The sequence below is a fragment of the Gorilla gorilla genome, chromosome 13 (assembly GCF_029281585.2).
Source record: "Gorilla gorilla gorilla isolate KB3781 chromosome 13, NHGRI_mGorGor1-v2.1_pri, whole genome shotgun sequence".
NCBI classification, from domain to species: domain Eukaryota; kingdom Metazoa; phylum Chordata; class Mammalia; order Primates; family Hominidae; genus Gorilla; species Gorilla gorilla.
The window spans coordinates 25,028,702-25,047,579 of record NC_073237.2 but is presented as its reverse complement, the minus strand read 5'-3'; the positions used below and the strand labels follow the sequence as shown (position 1 = coordinate 25,047,579).

The 18,878-nt window shown below is 52.7% G+C and overlaps 1 protein-coding gene across 1 annotated transcript in view; it reads right to left on the bottom strand.

Moving 5' to 3' along the window:
* Positions 1-7,711: 7,711 nt before the first annotated feature.
* SHB (SH2 domain containing adaptor protein B) overlaps positions 7,712-18,878 on the bottom strand; it is a 151,830-nt gene continuing 140,663 nt past the window's right edge. The window contains exon 6 of the mRNA XM_055351525.2: positions 7,712-10,487. Coding sequence (XP_055207500.2) covers positions 10,304-10,487 — 184 coding nt within the window. The 3' untranslated portion in view covers positions 7,712-10,303. The remainder of the gene's footprint in view (positions 10,488-18,878) is intronic.

Genomic DNA, 18,878 nt, shown 5'->3' with positions numbered 1-18,878 from the left:
TCCTAGTGATGTCACTGGATAGCCCCACACCAGCCTCAATATCTCCATCTACAGGATGAGGGTCCTTCCTGGTGACCATGTTCCAAGACCCTGAGGGAGGTTCCCCATGATGGCAGATCCAGTACGATGGAAGCTCATCCTCCTTCCGGTATAGAGGGGGCAGTGGTGCTCAGGGACACAAAATGCCACCCTTCTCTCTTGTCCTTGGGGCAGAAGGGACCATGCAATTTCTCTCTAGATCCCATTCACCTCTGGGCTATGACCTCCCCCTGAGCCTCCACCACTGTATCCAGCTTCTGCTTTTCCCAGCATCGCTTCACCTTTCTGAACCTCAGTTTTTCTTTTCTGATATATTTTGTTTACTTCTTTTGTTTATTTTTTATTTTTATTTTGTTTTATTTTTTGAGACGGAGTCTCGCTCTGTTGCCCAGGCTGGAGTACAGTGGCGAAATCTCTGCCCACTGCAACCTCCACCTCCTGGGTTCAAGCACTTCTCCTGCCTCAGTCTCCCAAGTAACTGGGACTATAGGCACCTGCCACCACGCCTGGCTAATTTTTGTATTTTTAGTAGAGAGGGGGGCTTCACCACGTTGGCCAGGCTGGTCTCGAACTCCTGACCTCAAGTGATCCGCCCGCCTTGGCCTCCCAAAATACTGGGATTACAGACGTGAGCCACCATGCCCGGCCTGTTTATTTTGAGACAGGGCCTCCCTGTGTTGCCCTAGCTGAAGTGCAGTGGCAAGATCTCAGTTCACTGCAGTCTCCACTTCCTGGGCTCAAGTGATCTTCCCACCTCAGCCTCCCAAGTAGCTGGGACTATGGGTGTGCAGTACCACACCTGGCTAATTTTTGTATTTTTTTTTTTTTTTTTTTGTAGAGATGGGTTTTCTCCATGTTGCCCAGGCTGGTCTTGAACTCCTGAAATCAAATGCTCCTCCCTCCTCGGCCTCCCAAAGTACTTGGATTACAGACATGAGCCACCACACCGGGCCTGAACTTCAGTTTCTCATCTGCACAGCAGGACTCCCATTGTGGGAAACCAATGCATGTACAATGTGAGGCGCACATAGAGTAAACCTGCCACAGATAGGATCTTTTATCATTGTTACTTCAGCTAACAAATACTTATTGAGCACCTACTGTATGCCAGGAGCTGTCCTAGATCCCTGCTTGTGTGGAGTCTGCATTCTGGTTCCATTCTAGGGGTTGGAGACAGACAATAGATAATGAACACAATATATGTTTAATATTTAAAGAATAAAGCTGCTGCACAGATTTAACATTTAAACAATAAGACAATAAATAGGTTCAACATTGACATAAATAAATGTAATTATTTAAATAGTAAACAAAACAGATGCTTTTTTTTTTTTTCTGTTGCCGAAGCTGGAGTGCAGTGGTGCCATGCTGGCTCACTGCAACCTCCGCCTCCCAGGTTTAAGCGATTCTCCTGCCTCAGCCTCCCAAGTAGCTGGGATTACAGACATCTGCCACCACACCTGGCTAATTTTTCTAGTTTTAGTAGAGACAGGGTTTTGCCATGTTGGCCAGGCTGGTCTCAAACTCCTGACCTCATGTGATCCACCTGCCTCGGCCTCCCAAAGTGTTGGGATTACAGGCATGAGCCACCGCTCCTGGCCAACAGATGCTTATTATTGAGATGATAACTATAGTGTGTTAGAATTAATTTAAATAACAGAGAAAGATGGGATGTTAGAGGATGCTGAGAAAGGGGATGAGAGAACTCTGTGAGTACTGCTCTGGGACGTCCAGCTGGAGAGGAAGATCTTAAGAGCTGTGGTCTCAACTTCAGGAGATGTCCAGTGAGGCTGGAGCATTTTTTATTTATAAAATAGACTCCACTTCTTGCCTCCCACAGGAAGCCTTTCTGGCACCCTAGACCCTCTTTGCTTTGAAATCCTGTGGCTACACTGGCCTCTGCCATCACACTTTGTTCTCATCCTAGCTGACCTCTGAAGGTTGATGACGCTAAGCCTTGCTAAGGGCAGTCATTCAACACCGCGTGTAATCTTTGCAGCAACCCTGTGAGGCTGCTGGTTTTGTGTTACTTTGCAGCAGAGGAAGCGGAAGCTTTTGCAGTTTGCCCAGGTCACACAGCTGGAAAGGGATGGAATTATACTAAGTTCCCCCTGGGTGATGGCTGTTTCTCTGCTCACCTGCGTCCTGGATCTGAGGAGGGCAGGGCTCCTTCTGAGCTTCTCTGGGTTTCCCCAGCCCCAGCTCCAGCCCCTGACCCTGGCTCTCTCACAGGGGCAGAGGGAGGGTCTACTGAATGGGAGGTAAGGGGCTTGCCCTTGGGGTAAAAGGACAACTGTTCCGGCTTGCTGGGACCATCCTGGTGTTAGCCCTCAGAGTCCTGCACCCTGAAAAGCTTCTCTTATAGGGACAACTACTCACCCTACATGCAGAGCCCAGTCTCCTGTCCAACCCCATGGGTAGCCTGAATTCATGCTGTCCCTGAAGAGAAAAGCTACTTACAGTGTGCCTCATGTTTTAGGCAAGGCCCAAGTTGCTAAAAGTCTTTAAAGGTAACAGGACAGCTTTTCTGTGGGGGCACTCCTGGACACAGCAGTGGAAGAGGAACTGATGCATCTCTGGAGGACAGGAAGTCTTGAAGATGTACCTAACCTTTGACCTCATAATGCCCCGTCTATTAATTTCTCCTTATGAAAAAACCAGAAATACGGATAAAGATTTCTGAACAATTCCCTGCAGAGCTGGTTATACAAAAATTCGAATAAGTTAAATTAAGGTAGAGGCCAGGTGCGGTGGCTCACGCCTGTAATCCCAGCACTTTGGGAGGCCAAGGCAGGCGGATCATTTGAGGTCAGGAGTTCCAGACCAGCCTGGCCAACATGGTGAAACCCCATCTCTACTAAAATTACAAAAAGTAGCTGGGCATGGTGGTAGGCGCCTGTAATCCCAGCTACTTGGGAGGCTGCGGCAGGAAAATCACTTGAACCTAGGAGGCAGAGGTTGCAGTGAGCTGAGATTATGCCACTGCACTCCAGCCTGGGCGACAAGAGTGAAACTCTGTTTTTAAAAAGAAAAAAAAAAAATTAAGGTAGAAAATATGATACAGCTATAAAAAAAAGATCATATTGTAGGAGATTTAATAACAGAGGAAAAGGGACACGACACTGTGTTAAGCAGAAGATGGAGGCTACAGAATTATGTAAACATGGCTTGAGCCCAATTTTAATTTAAAATAATTATATATGTGCATAGAGAAAAAGACTGAGGTGATACTTCAGAACGTGAATGTACTGTTCTTTGAGTTTAGGGTAATTTTTATTTTCTTCTTTATGTTTTCCTGAAATACAAATTTCCATTACTAATACAAGTAAAAAAAAATTTTTTTTTTTTGAGACAGAGTCTTGCTCTGTCACCCAGGCTGGAGTGCAGTGGCCCGATCTTGGCTCCTCCACCTCCCGGGTTCAAGTGATTCTCCTGCCTCAGCCTCCCAAGTAACTGGGACTACAGGTGCCCATCACCACACCCGGCTAATTTTTGTACTTTTAGTAGAGATGGGGTTTCACCATTTTGGCTAGGCTGGTCTTGAATTCCTGGACTCAAGTGATCTGCCTGCCTTAGCCTCCCAAAGAGGTGGGATTACAGGTGTGAGCCACTGTGCCCAGCCACAAGCACAAACTTTGTGGTTTTTTTTTTTTTTTTTTTTTTTTTTTTTGAGATGGAGTCTTGCTCTGTCGCCCAGGCTGGAGTGCAGTGGCAGGATCTCGGCTCACTGCAACTTTGTTTCCTGGGGTCAAGTGATTCTCCTGCCTCAGCCTCCTGAGTAGCTGGGATTACAGGCGCCAGCCACCATGGCTGGCTAATTTTTGTATTTTTAGTAGAGACGGGGTTTCGCCATGTTGGCCAGGCTGGTCTTGAACTCCTGACCTCAAGTGATCCGCCTGCCTTGGCCTCCCAAAGTGCTGGGATTACATGTGTGAACCACTGCGCCAGGCCACAAAGTACACATTAATTTTATAATTGGAAGTTAGTAACTTTGAAATAATATTGCATAAAATTGTTCCATACTGAGCCCTTCTGATTCGGCCTGACCCCCCTTCCCAGTGGGTATGAATGGGCTTGACTTTAGAGTACAAAGCTTGGATCGGGAGTCAAAGGGAGCCTCCCAGCTCTTGCTGAAGTTGTTTCCTCTGCCTAGGATGCCCGTACTCCCTGCGTGTTGAGGCCTGGCTCAGATGCCACTTCTACTGTCCCTTCTGCTGGAGCACCCATCATTCATCACTCCGCACTGCCTGCCGTTTATCTGTTTACATGCCTTCCTCTTCCTTCTCTGGGCCTGCAGAAGTTCTTCTGTAACTGACAGGGTGACTTGGAGGTGGCATTTCTGCTCCCTGGGACTGGCTGCAATACTAAAGAAAACCACACGAGGGCACTAGAGCACACACTGGTGACTTCCTGCCATCCTGGTCAGATCACGGCTTAGGAAACTGTCCCCCAAGCCAGAGATGACACCAGTCACTACAGGCCTGGGATGCTCCCACTTGGGGGAGCCAATGAGGAAAGAAATGGCTCATCAACTCTGACTGAGAAGAATCCCCCAGCCCTACCCTAGTCTTCCCAGAGCTGCACTGGCCAAGGCGACCCTTGGAGCTGGTCGCCCTCAAGCACCCCAAGGCATGTGGAGAGGGACTTGCTGTGTGGCCTTGAGCATGCCTCTGCCCCTGTCTGGGCCTCCATTTCTGGCCCGCCTTGCTGGCTCTCTGTGCAGGGATGAAGGCATCTGGCGACCCACCGCTTCCTGTGGACTCTGATGAGGAAGCGGTTTCTTGTGCTCAGTCTCCTGCTCCTGGTCACCAGCTTGCCCTGTCTGTTTCATGCTCAATGTGTGTTAAATTGAACTGAAAGAGAAATACCCGCCACCACTGCCACCCACCACCACACAGAACACAGTCTAGAGGTGACCTTTCCTCCCTCCCTTCAGGAAATTCCCGGTGGCAGAGCACTGGCATTGCCTGTGGCCCCTTGGTCCTGACCAAGCTCAGGAATGTTTTCTGTCACCACGACCCTGTGCCAGGGCTTTGCCCTCCCCGAGCACAGGTGTTCCCCAGGTGTGTGTGTGCACGTGCGTGTGTATGCTGGGGCATGGGGGTGTTGGTGTCAATGCTCTGAGGGAGCCTGACAGTTGGGAGGTGTGGATTCTGGGACATTGGGATGTGTCGGGGAGGTGGGGGAGAGGGGAAGAGGTGAACCAAAGCCCTGGAGTCCTGGAGAGTCGGGGAGGAAGGGGGCCAGCTGGGGAGACAGACAGCCACATTCTTGAAAAGGAGAAGGGAGGGAGGAGTGGCAACTAAGTTCCTGCGGGGGCGGGGGGGGGGTTGGGGGGGTCGAGGAATCACTCCTGAGCAGGCCCCCAACATGCTGGGGAATGCTGTGCCCCTTCAGGTGTAGGTGAGGAGGGGCTTGGGTGCAGACCTTCCAGGTGGACCTGGGCTGCCTGATGCTGTCATCATGGTGGCATCATGGCGATGGTGGCAGGCAAACAATGGCAGATTTTGTGCCAAGACTCGTGTCCTGCCCTTCTCTCCTTAAGAATCCAGCTCCTCTAGGAAACAGGTGGCCAGCATCTCCCCATCTTTGGGGAGACCCTCCCTGCCCTGCCCTGTTCATTTGCCTCTGCGGGATGAGGCCTCTGGAGTCCCAGGAGTCTGGCCACCTCCCACCAAGGCAGGCTGCACCGCATTAGGCTGATGGACTCACCCTGATGATTCTACCACCTGTTATCTCTGCATAGACCATCCAGCCCGCCAGGATCTCTGCTGAACTCCTATCATCCCCCAAGGCCCAACTTTCCCTGACCGCTGCAAGCAGATTCAATTCCCTCTCATCTGGGATCCGACAGCTCCTTGGGTTGTTTTTACACACTGAAAACTTCTTGAGGGCAGGGGCTGAGTCCCATTCACCACTGTATCCACCAGACCTGAGGACCAGTAGGTACTCAATGAATGTCTGCTGAACGAATTCATTTATTTCTATTGAGCTCATTAGGCCTCTCTCTTCCTCATAATTAGGAAGCAGAAAGGTTGCTTTTTCCTTTAACAATCCACCTTTGGAAGCTGATGGCAAGAGCTCAGCTTTTGCAAGCAGAAGGCAGTCCAGCTAGATTCCTGGGGCACATGGCTGCATTAAAAAACAAACAAAAATCATGCATGCTCAAGGAGGTGCATTCAAATGAGACACTGTGTGGCCAGGCACCCGCCTGTAATCCCAGGACTTTGGGAGGCCAAGGTGGGAGGATCCCTTAAGCCCAGGAGTTTGAGACCAGTAGCCTGGCCAACATGGCAAAACCCCATCTCTACTAAAAATGGAAAAATTAGCTGGGCATGGTGGTGCATGCCTGTAGTCTCAGCTATGTGGGAGGCTGAGGTAGGAGGATCACCAGAGCCTGGGAGGCAAAGGCTGCAGTGAGTGGAGACTGTGCCACTGCACCCCAGCCTGGGTAACAGAGCAAGACCGTGTCTCAAAAAAAAAAAAAAAAAAAAAAAGACAAATGGTAAACAAGACACTTGTAGTATATTAAGAGCTTCACATTAAGTATTCATCATTATACAGTGTGTCACATAGATTTGGAATGTTACAAGAGACTTCAGCAGTAGGTGGCTGGTTTGAGGCTCCTGGCAGGGATGCAAACAGCCCCAAGGAGGGAGGTGGAAAGGCCAAGGGGCACCTGTGTTCCAAGCGCGCCTGTGAACAAGTCCCCGTGGGGTTCTGGGAGGTGCGCCCACATCTAAGACTGTGGGCCCTGCACTCCCTCTGGATGGCTTGCTGAATTTGGTCTTCGCTGATCACCAATTCTGGAAGGGTGGAGAGACAGTTGGCTGGACAGCTGCCCGATTCAGCCAGGACCCTTCACGGGTGTCTGTGGGCCAACACCAAACGCCAGCCTGCTCTGCTGGCAGGGCTTCTACCTGCACAGTCCCTACGGCTGCAAGAGCAAACGGGGACCCTGGCTGCCGGTCCTTGCCAGGCCCTTGGTCAATGACATCACCACTTCTGAGACAGCGTCTGGGGAGCTACCGGAACTTCGTGTTCAGCATCTTACAAAGGGGGCCGCTGGTTCTGGGAATGGGCAGAGGGAGCCTGCAGGCTACACCCTGTTGACCGGACGCCTTGCGGGTAGCTGCTTCAGGTTTCCCTCCTGCTCACTCAGGCCACAGAGGGGCCCCGGCCCACAGCCGCCCTGTGAGGACAGGGCCTGCCTCCTGAAGCCTCGGAGTCTTTGCACCCCTTTCCTGGGAACAGCTGCGCTGTGAGCCTCTCTCCAGGAGAGGGTGTCAGCCTGGGCCATTCTTCTGACTTCAGGACGGGACTGGCAGGCAGTGGGGCCCTCTTCCCCTACAAAGCCTCCTTTCTTTCTGTGGGCGCCATCCTGTTTGGGGGGCTGCCAGAAGGGCCCTTGACTCCTCAGCGCTCAAGGACAGAGTTGCTCAAGTGGTCAGGCATTATGGTCAATAATAAAGCCAGCAAAGAAGGGAGACACAGAAACAGCCGCTAGTGCTGGAGGTTCTCAGACAAAATGCCGAGGGCGCGACGTTGTGTGGCAGGAGCTTTTCTTTTCTCTCAAAGAAATCCAGCTCAATTTTTTCCCCAATTAATTGGCAGCAGACGAAAAAAAAAAAAAAACCCAAAACAAAAACCAAACCAAAGCCAGTAACCTGAATGTGAGTGTTTCTGAAAGGGAAAAGCGGTTTCAATTGTTAGATGTCCAAGAAAACATGAATACAGGCTGACAGAGGAAATGGTCACAATTACAGGAAGAAGAGGGAGAGGTTCATAAAATTAAGGGAAAAAAATTCTTTTCAGCAGCTCCCATCCTGTAAGCTGGCTCCTCTGCCGGCCTCTGTCCCTGAGAGGGGCAGGAGGTTGGGCCTCCCAGGGAAACTTCAGGAAGACGAAGGCCAGGGACAGAGGGAGGGTCCCAGGAATACCCTAAGAGGCCAAGTCAGGGCCAGAGGGCACAGCTGCCAGCTTCCACTGAGACCCTCCTAGAGCCTTTTCTGAGGAGCAATGTGCCCGGGAAGATGGTCTACAGCGAAGGACTGTGAGGTGCGGCCCCACCCAGCAGCCTCAGGAAGTGGCCGGACCTGAACTTGCCAGTGTGAGGTCTCACCCTCCTCCCCCGCCGGAGGGTTGTTCCCCCTCTTCCTCAGCCTCTCTTGGGCCTCCTCTGAGGATAAGCCTTGGGGTCCAGTCTCCTCTGTTTGGCCAAGTGCCAACTCCTCACTCATCTTGTCATTTCCCACCTACCTTCCCACTCCCCCAAAGGAAAGCACGAATCATTCCAGGGTGTCCCTGCCTTCCTCCCTCATTGAGGGATGTTTTAGGAAATGCCAAACCGGCAAGGAAAGGATTGGCTTCTTTAAGAGACTAAACCCAGGCCACAGCCAGCGTGGTCTCTATGAGGGCTGGGCCACGTGGACGTGCCAGACAAGGCCTGGGAGGAAGACCCAAGAGGCAGACTGGTCACTAAAGGCGGGTCACCAAGAGCAGGGCTTTGCACAAACCGCTGAAGTCCATGCAGCTACCTAAAGGGGCAGGGCTCAGTCCCAGCTCGATACGTGGCCTTGGCGAGTCCTCCTTCTCCCGGCCTGTGTCTCTGCATGTGAACAGTGAGCTGGAACCACCTCCAAACAGTCTCTAAAGACATGAGCAGCGCTGATGTCTGAACCTGCTGATGACGTTCAAACTCGGCCCCTTGTGCTCTGCCCAGGTGGGCCAGGGATGACAGTCGTCAAACTTCTAGTTCATTCAGACCAGCTGGTGCCTGGCGAAGGCTTTGGAACCCTTGTATCTCATTCAGGAGAGGGAAGCCACATCTTCATGCTGCTGGGTGGGTGGAAAAAGCAGGAGAGTTGAGAAACTCTTAGCCTCATCGGGGCTGCCTGGCCTGTGTGGGAGGACCCTGCTACGGCAAGCAAGAGAGGTCGCGTGTGCGTGTGTGTGTGTAGGTGTTCTTGTGTGTGGAAGCAGTGTGGACCACTGAGGGCTCTATGTCCCTGGGAGGTCAGGATTCTCCCTCCTCCATGGGCAGGGTGACAGCAAGGCCATGCAGAACCAACGAAAGAGCATTGGCTGCAGAACCGCTCTGCTGCTGGTGAGCTGTGTGGCTTTGGGCAAATGACGTTCCTTCTCTGTCTCCCTTTCCCTACATGCTAAATATCTCCCAGGTGGTGCTGACAGATAGTGGGGAGAGAGCCCTTTGTAGCCAGCTGGGTGCTGTGTCCAGGGGTTGGGGGGTGTCAACACAGACGTCCCACTGCAGGAGGGAAAGACTGGTTGTTTGGTCAACACTGGAGGCTCCTGACTATGTCCACTGCTGAAGCCTCAACTCTGAGCTCTGGGTTGACTCCCAGAGTGCTACCGACTGCCTCAGCCCAGTTGCCAGAGCAGATGGCTCTTGTGTCCAGAGCTGCTGAGGGCTGGAGCTGAGGCCTCAGCCTCCCTCCCCTCCCTGGGGCCTGCCACAGCAGCAAGCCCAGAGGAGACACGCCTTGCTCTGGGAGTGAAACCAGCACTGCCCCCTCAGAGACCCTCTGCAGTATATCAAAAAAGGATAAGGCTATATATTAAATGACTATTTTATTTACACACCCTATTCATAAATAATTGAATCCTCTTTTTGACTGCACAATGATTCCTTGAAGATAGCCTAATGATTACACTGAGTGACTACAAGTAGATCAGTGGGCTTACCCATCTGTGTGTGACCACCTTCTCACATCTGTACTCACACACACACTCACACAGACACACATATACACACCAGCGGGGCGGCAACCCCGGGGCCTCCGGGACTCTCAAAGCACCAGCATTTGGCTCCCAGCATCAGTAGGGGGGGCTCCTGTGGGAAAACTTTGCCCTGTACACAGGTGTGAATTTGAGACAGCTGGAGAACAAAGAGATGTCAGCCAGGGAGCTCCCGCCCCACCCTACCCCGCCCCTCGGAGCTGGTCTGCCTTTGTTCATCCTGGAAGGCATCTCTTTGGATTTGCAAATATTTTAATTCACAGAAACTCAAGGAGAGGATGGGGGTGGGGGCTGGGGTGGTGTGTTGCCACCCTTCTGTCTTTATCCAGGCCTTCTCCAGCCCCCGTAAGTGGCAACAGCATTCTAGAGACATGCAGTGGTGTGCTAGTACCATACACACAACACAAACGACACAGCCAGCAACAGTGGCCGGGCTGGTTGGTGGGGGGCCTCTGGCACCTCCAAGTCTCAGGCTCTGTCACAGAGCAGGGCAGGTCTGGTCCGCTCACAGGGTCCTCACAGCCACGGGATAGAGGAGGGACAAGTGCTCAGCCCCTTTGATGGGTAGCTTTCTGGTGGTGTAGTAGTGGATGACTTCCGGGACACTGTCGAACGGAGGGCTGTTCTGACCCAGAACGTATTTCTCTTTGGTTTTGGCCAGTTTCATGTGCATAAAACCCTGGTTGCTCCTGTGAACAAAACACAGAGTTATCAGAACTACCCCCCTGACACTCAGGCTGAGGCCAAGGGTCTCCTCAGCTGTCTGGGCAGAAGGGATCCTAGCCATGAAGTGGCTGCGAGCTGCACCTCTCCAAGCCAGGACCGAGGCCCAGGACCAGAGGAAATGCAGCTGCACCCAAGCGCACCCCCAGTTCTGGCATCTGACCCGGAACCAGCAGCAGCTGCCACTGCTACAGGAGAGCATTCCAACATTGAGCGCTTCTAGGGGCTTCTTCAGAAAAACAAAACAAAACAAAACAAAACAAAACTTAGTCCCTCTTTTCTATTACCAGTGCATATCCCTGTTTAAGCCTTGCCTGACAGGTGCAAAGTGTGTTCATGTCCCCAATGCCATGACAAGTGGGTAGGGCAGGGGTCATCACCCCCAGTTTCCAGAGGAGGAAACTGTGTGGCAGGGATGGCAAGTGATCTGTCCTTCCCTTTCAGTAGTAGGAAACTGTCACTGGGAAGGGGCCACCCAGCCAGGGACTACATTTCCCAGCCTCCCTTGCAGGCAGTTAGCCATGTGACTTGGCTTAGCCACTGGAAGGTGGGCAGAAAGTCTGTACTACCTGCCCTTCTTTATAAACCCTGTCTCCTGCAAGGTCCAGCCTGTGTTGCCTCTGCTGGGTGGTTTTCCAGGCTCCCACAGGCAGAGCTCCTTCCTTCATCTGGTGGCACTGAGGACACGCATGCCTTCCTGAACTGTAGGTACTTAGCCACCATCCCGGCTCCTCTGAGCATGCCATGGAGCAGGGCCCAGTCTATGTCCACCATGCTTGGCTTCAGACCTGCCTGGGAGGAGCCACCTGAAGTCTGCTCAAGGAAAAGCAGTGGGTGGGTTTCTCAGAGATCAGAGCACACAGCCCTTGCAGCCTGCCTGCATCAGCTCACAAGGGCCAAGGCCACAGTCCTCCTACCAGCATTTGGCTAGCCCCAGCAGACCTCCCCCAGCTCTCACCAGGGATGCAGCCATACTGGATCCCTCACCTCTCCACCAGCCTGCCCTCTGCCTGCCCACTCAGTTCCATGCCTTTTATGATTCTACTATGGTTCTGCCACCACACCTGTGGATGCTTTAGATTTTCCAAAGCACAGTCCACTTTATCGGGTGTCTGTCCCTTAGGCAGAAAGCTGGAGCTTCTGACAAATCACCTGCCCCCATCTCCACGGCCTCCAGGAGACTCCCCCAACCTGAGCTACAAGCAGACTTGAAGGTTTGCAGCCTTTCCACTCCAGCTCCGCCCCTGGCCGCTGTCGCTCCCACAGGGGCTCTCAGGGCTTGAACACATCTCTTCCAGTCAGGACTGGGCTTCCCAAGCTTACAAGTGCCCACTCTATTAACACCTTAATTTGGGCTCCAGGACCATTTTCAAATGGGCAGAACAAATGCTTAATGAAGTGCGAGCACTAAGCAATATGTCTGCTCATAATAATGTATTTAGAGATGTCACCCTTAGCTTAAAGGAAATCGTTGGGAGAGCCAATTACATTTCAAGAGAGAATAATTCCTGTAAAGAACTGAAATTTAAATCAAGATTTTTTTTTAAGGCTGGCAATGTTCTAATTACAGAGCCTGTGGCAAGTTCTGCTCCTCAGTGAAGGGTCATTTCATCGGAGAATTGCCTAGACACGTCTGAGAAGCAGGCGGCGCACTGGCTTAGGCTGCAGAAAGGAAACGGCATGTGTGTTACAAGAAGAATGTAAAACTCCATTCCAGCAAAGACTCACCTACCCACCACGCCGAAGAGACCACAGATCTGTGCCAGTTTGGAAAGGGCTGATTGCTTAAGTAATGCGCTGAAACTGTGTGGCTGAGAAAACAGCAGAAGAGTTAAAAAGCTGAGCTCTCAGAGCCACATGCCCAGCTTTGCCTGGAGAAGGGGTGTGGAAGGGCGAGAGGAGCAGGGCTGGTAAGGAGCGGCTGCAGGTGCCAGGGACACTCAGGGAGGAGGGTATGACCCTGGGCACATCATTCCCCTCTGCGTGCATGCACTGAGTGGCCTTACGTTTTTGGGGTGCTGGACCAGCAGGCTTTGTGATTCTCACAGATCTATACCTGGGGGACAGAGTGGAGGAGGTGTCAGGCAGAGGGTCACAGCCGCTGGAGGGAACTGGGTCTGCCAGTGTGCAGGTATGAACCTGCAGGGGAACAAGCCAGTTTCATTTTCAAGGTTAGGAGAGTAACTCACATGGGTGAAGGCAACATTTCATACGAATTTGTTCTATGGCATCTGGCAAGGGAAGTGGACAGTGATAGCAGCAATGGCTCTGACAGAGTCCGAAGCAGAAGCTAAGCTCCTCTGTTCCCAGGTTAGGGGCTTAGAATGGCCACCAAGTATTAAAAGCCACGCAATGTCCTCTGTACCTTGGCTGCCGACAGATAGCGAGGTGGGGCAGCTGCCAGGCTGAAAAGAGTCTAGACGTCCCCGGGAAGTCCCTCCTGCCTGTCTGAGCCTGCTGTTTATCACCCCCAACACACTCCTATCTCGCCAGTGTAAGCACCCACGAGTTTACCACCCTGAGCCAGGCTGTGCCGATGGGGCAGACTGGTCATGAAGCTCAGAGACCAAGGCAGAGCTGGGACCAGCACTTGGGCTCCATGAACCTCTAGTCTGTGGCCTGACCATTCTCAGGCAGAGGGAGAAAGGCGCGTTCATATGCTGACCCTCCCGGGCTCAAGCACTGCACCCCGTGGGTTCCCTGGCCCTCAGGCTATCCTTGTGCCTTGCTGGGCTCTGCCCCTTCTCCTGCTGCATCCACAGGGAGGCTGACTAGATGACCCTGGGGGGTGCTTCCAGCCCTAGGTCCTGGATTCCACATGTGCAAAACATAATCTGCTGCCTACCCGCTGAGGGCTTCCTGCAGGAAGGGGTCTGCAAGCAGCCTCACACCTTCCCTCCACCGCTGCCCTCATCCCCAGTCCTGCTTTCACTGGGGCATTGGCCAGGATTGCCTTCAGGGACAATCCTTCCTGTAGGCCAGGCTCTATGTCCTGAAGCACCGAGGTGCAGAAAGGGGAGGTGTCTGGCCCAAAGTCACACAGTGATTATCAGCAGCAGATGCCCAGAGTCAGTGCTCCTGACCTCAGCACTCCCCAGACCTGAGAGAGGGCCTCATGTAACCCTCAGTGTTCCATGTGAAGCCAGGCAGAGGGGGCGGATGAGAGGCATCAGACTCTGAGCAAACATCCCCTCTACGCTGATCTTCCGCCTCCACAGCGCCCATGGTGCAGGGCTGACGGCAGGTCAGAGACAGCAGAGAGGCTGGGAGTAAAAGACAATGTGTGGCACCCACACAAGGGGCTGTGCCGAGGATTGGAAATGGCATGTTCTGATTGGTGGAGCCCCCCAGCCTGAAAGGCAGGGTGGTGACCGCCCCCCAGGGGTCCGAGGTCCCGAGACTATCTGCCAATCCTCGACCAATGCAAGGGTCAGGTGACACCTTGTCCACACAGCCAGGAGATGTGCTGTGACAATACATTCTCATTGGTTAAGGTCCCCATGAGGGAGATGCCATCTAACAGTTGAAGATTTAAAAGCAGCTGCCAGGAGTGGCTTCAGTGACTCCCACCTTCACACAAAAGGAGACGCGAGCATGAGCAAAGGAAGCATGAGCATTTCTTTGGAGAACAGAGGGGTTCATCAGGCAAGGAGTATGGCTGCTCCAGGGCAGCATGTATTCTGAGCTGCAAGCAGCCTGGGGGTCACCTCTCACTCCCCTGGAGTGAAACTGTGGAGGAAACTGAGGCCAGAGAGTACACTACCCTGGCCCAAGGTGCACAGCAAGGCAGGCTGCAGGTGAACCCAGAGCCCCGGCCCCACATCCCGAGCCAGCTGAGCCGGGCTCCGGGCCACATCTCCCACCCTTCTTCAAGGCAGCGTGGGCTTCCGCACCTCGGCACCGTCATCAGCACCATTGTCGTTCAGGGAGGGCATTGCCCCCGGGGAGCTTCAACAGGCTGCTGTGCCTGCCAAGCTCCTGCATCAGCCACATCTCCTTTGATAGGACATCTTGCGAGGGCAAAGTCACAATGAGAGGTGTCTCTGGTGGGTGACCTGTCTAATGAGTCTTGTAAGGCTGGCAGAGGCCGGGGTGCTGGAGCTGTCACAGGCATTCAGATCGCTCATTATCATCACAAAAAGCACCTCCTCATCATCAGGATTATCAAACGTGCCGGGCACGCAGGGCTAATAACAGGCCCCACCTCACAGTGCAATCACGGGCTTTAATAAAACATTACTCAGCCTGCAGCTGCCGGCCGCCGAGCAGGGTGCGAGGCCTCACCTCTCGCTTTTAGACCTAATTGCTTGATGCATATTTCATGAAGAATCCTGGGTAATAGTTATGTTAAATCGCTTCTTTTCATGATGAAATGACTTAAAAATACTTGCATATAATATTTATGCAGGAGAAGAATGGAAATTGGCCTTTGGGACTAACGTGTGGGACCCAGTTACAGGACTCCAGACACAGAGGGGATTTCTGGTTTACCTTAGCTTGAAAGGTGCATGGGGAGCTGCTGTCCTGACCCAGATGTCCCCAGAACATTAGCCCTCAGGTCAAAACCATCTAAGGCTCCCCATGGCCAAAACAGATGTAACAACACCCAGTACTTCAAGAGCCCCTACTGGGTACTGGGCTCTGAGCTGAGCTGTTGCCACATATTATCTCATTTAAACTGTAGAGCAAACAACTTTAAGTTGTTAGAATGATCACTGTTCACAGATGGGAAAACTGAGGCTCAGGAAGATTGTGTCTCATGGGACATGGTAGGGCTAGGATTTGAACCTATGTTTGTTGAACTCCAAGGCCTGGCATTCAAGGCCCTGAAGCTCCCCCCACAGCCTCATCTTCCTCTGCTCAGCTACCCGTTGGCCTCTTTCTGCCCCAAGATCTGGCTTCCCTGCAGCTTGGTGAGAACTGGAGGTTGAGAATCCTGTCAGCCCATTGTGATGTTTCTCAGCAGGCTGAGCCTTAGCCCCCTCTGGCCTCTGGGCACACATACATGTCCGGCACACAGCTGGCGCACTGTGCCCATCACCCATCCACCCATCTATCCATCCATCTATCCATCCACCCGCCCACCAGGGTCTGCCCAGAGCCAGGGCAGTGAGGCCCCATGCATCCTCCCCTCCAGACGTAAGCTTCCCAGGGCAGGCTGGTGGCTGGTCGACCTTGTCCCTGACTGCGACCCAGCAAAGGGAGAAGCTGCCCACTCTGAGGCTGGATACAGTGGATGCTTTCTCCAGTCAGCAACAGTCCCAGGACGAGCCAGTGAGAACTGGCAGAGTGGGAAGGACTGGGGAGCTTCCGGAGGGTCATCCCTATGAGGTGAGTACACAGGCACATGCTTTTCAAATCAGAAAGTCTCCCCCAGGGAGGCCACAGGGAAGAATGCACCAGAGCCCTCTTCCCTTAGGATTTGGAAAGGACTTATTCCTGAGGCCACTCAGCCGCCCAGTGTCCCCTGCCCAGGCCTAAATAAAACATGAATGTGAGACAAGTTCCCTTGCAAAATCATGGTCTTCTTGAAGGGGTAAGGTGAGCACTGGCCCTGCCCCTCCCTACTCAGGCTCTAAGTGGCTGCGTCTTTTCTTCTTGTTGGGCTATTTTATTTTGGTATTTTTTACCCCTACTCTTTCTTATGACTTTATTTTCTATTACCCCAAAGAATGTGGCACAAAGCTGTTGGGCCATTTTAAACATTTAAATCTTACATTGTGCGAAGATTCCTGGGCCAGGTTGGTGGAAGGAGAGACAGAATGAGCTTGTGCATTTAAAGTGCACTCAACCATCAGTTGCCAGATAATTCTCAGGTGAGGGAGGTGTCGCAGGTCCCTTGGCCTTGGGGAGCAGGGCAGCGAGTGCTCACACTCTGATCCCTGGGAGCACCGCCTCTATGCTTGGCATGGGGAAGGGCCCTTCCACCCCCACAGACATGTACTTGCTTCCAACAGGGTGGAGGCAAACAGGGAAGTTTGTGCGGAATTGAAGGGAGTCAGGCCCAGCTCTAATGCTAACCTGCTGTGATGTGGGTGAGAGCCAGCATGGAGGGTGACCATGGCAAGGTACCTCCGTGGTCACCTACAAGCCTGCAAAATGGGTAGTTCCTGCTATAACCCCACCCCCACCCTGAGGATGGCAATTCTGCCTCTTGAAAGCAGTGCCTTTATGACTCACAACTTCTGCTCTCCTCCTGCCGCCTCTTTGACTTCCAGGGAAGTGGGACGTTTTGCTAGGTCCATGCCTCTAAAGAAACTCTCCTCCTCACACCCGCGAGCAGGATGCAGCCACTTCAGCAACACTAGTGCTAGAAGTTTCGAGAAGCACAGCATTACCCATCTTACCGACTGTGGCCATGCTGCCAGGAGCTCTATGTACCTCTTCACAGCAACACCAAGAGATGGGCCTACAGATTCCAGGTGGGGAAACAGAGTCAGAGGGCTCAAGTGACTGGCCTGGGACTATGCAGCCACTGAGGCGAGAAGTGAGACTGAACACAAGTCCATTGAATCTTCACAGAGCCAGAATGGGTGCCCGCCTGCCAGGCAGACACACGACCCCGTTCTCCCTCAATGTGTGGTAGATAAAGAGGGGGTAGAGATCTCTCTGAAGAGAATTAGGCCACTGTTTCAGTACAGCATTCAGCAAAGAGAGGGCCCTGCTATCTTAGCAGAAAGCCAATAATCCCAAATGCATGGAGAGCTGTAGCCTGGACCTGGGCTACCTCCTTACAGACACTGTAAGAGATGTGGCTTCACCACAGCAAATATTTCAACAGTCCACCTCTGTGGTCCAATTACTCACCCAGAGCCCAGGCAGATCCCACTCACACAGGGCCTGGCCTACCTCTGGCACGGCTGAGAAGACCTTAAATGCTCCCTCGGTCCATGACTGGACTAACCTGTGGCCTCCCAAGGAAGCTGGGAGGGCTGGCATTATATGCAAGATACCCACTGCACAGATGAGAAGACTAAGGGCCTGAGGGAGAAGCAACTTGCCCAGTCACGATGCAAGGCTATCAGGGCTTCCCAAGCCAGGGGACCAGGATGTAAGTGCATCTCACTGTGTGACTGGTTTCTCCAACTGTCTGAGGCGTGGGGCAGGGGGCATGGAGGCTCCTTCTAGCTGAGATGTTCTAGTCAAGGCAGGTGGGATAAAGGAGCTTAGGAGGCCACGCAGCCAACACCTGCATCCTGCCCACAGCTTCCAAAGCAGCCTTCACAGTGACAAGCCAAAGACACACACACCAAGTTATTGTGAACAAACGTCTCGATGTAAACGCTGCTGAGCAAAATGACGTGATTTACAACCAAATAATTAGACTTTCAATAAACGCATCAGCAGCGATTAGCCTACCCGAGACACCCAGGCATTTCTCAAGCTCTAAGTTGGCGGCCCAGGGTGAAGGACTTCAGTAAATCATGACAAAAAGCCATCTCTAGGCAGGAGAGCTGGCAGGTGCCTCTCCTGGCGAACATGTAGAGGCATAAGGCTCGTTTTAGCACACAAAGCAGTAGGTATGTCAAAATGAACCCATTTTGGGCAATTTTCTCATGAGAAACCCACACATTATCAGACAAGAGGTTTTTAAATGATGAGCGCTCAGGCTGAGGGAGTAAGCCTCCCATTACCAGGGGTGTGTAAGTGGGAAGGCAATGACACTTGGTGGGTGGATCCCGCTGGATGCCTTTTGTAGTTCCCCCTCAGGGTTCCCACCAGCCTCAGCCGAGTGCACATGGAAACTGCAAGGAGGGCTGGACGCAGAAGCGGAGGGGGATGGTGAAATGCTGCCAAAGCTTCAGGAAGGGGAAACAGGGTCTAGGGCTTCTTTCTTTCCTTCCTCTCTTTCTCTTTCTCTCTCATTCTCTCTTTCTTTTTTTTCTACCTCTAATTGAGGACTTTTCTAGGAACATGAAGGCCTACGTGTGTCGGAAATTATTTTTCTCCACTCTTCAGCCCTGGGCGCCGCCCCCCCCCCACCCAAAGGGAGGAAGTTCAAAGTCTGATCCCACTGATATCATTGGCTGGGCAAGTCCCCTCCCCCTGGGCCTCAGTGTCTCCCTCTGGAAAAGCTGGAGGGGATCCCTTCAGTGCTGAGTTCTCGAGTCAGTGACGGACATGCCAGGGTGGGTGGGAGCACCACAGCAGCAGGAACACGGCAGGGCAGAATGGCTCCCCTCATGGAGGGAGACAGGTGGGTATACTGGCCACAGTGGATCCTGGGCTTGGGGACAGCAAAATGACAAAAGCAGGCTTCTCATGCCTGTGCCAACAGAATGGACAGAATCCAGGCCAAGGGTGATCTCTTCCTACTGAGGACAAGGCTGTCTGAGCCCTTAGGCTCCTTAAAGCAG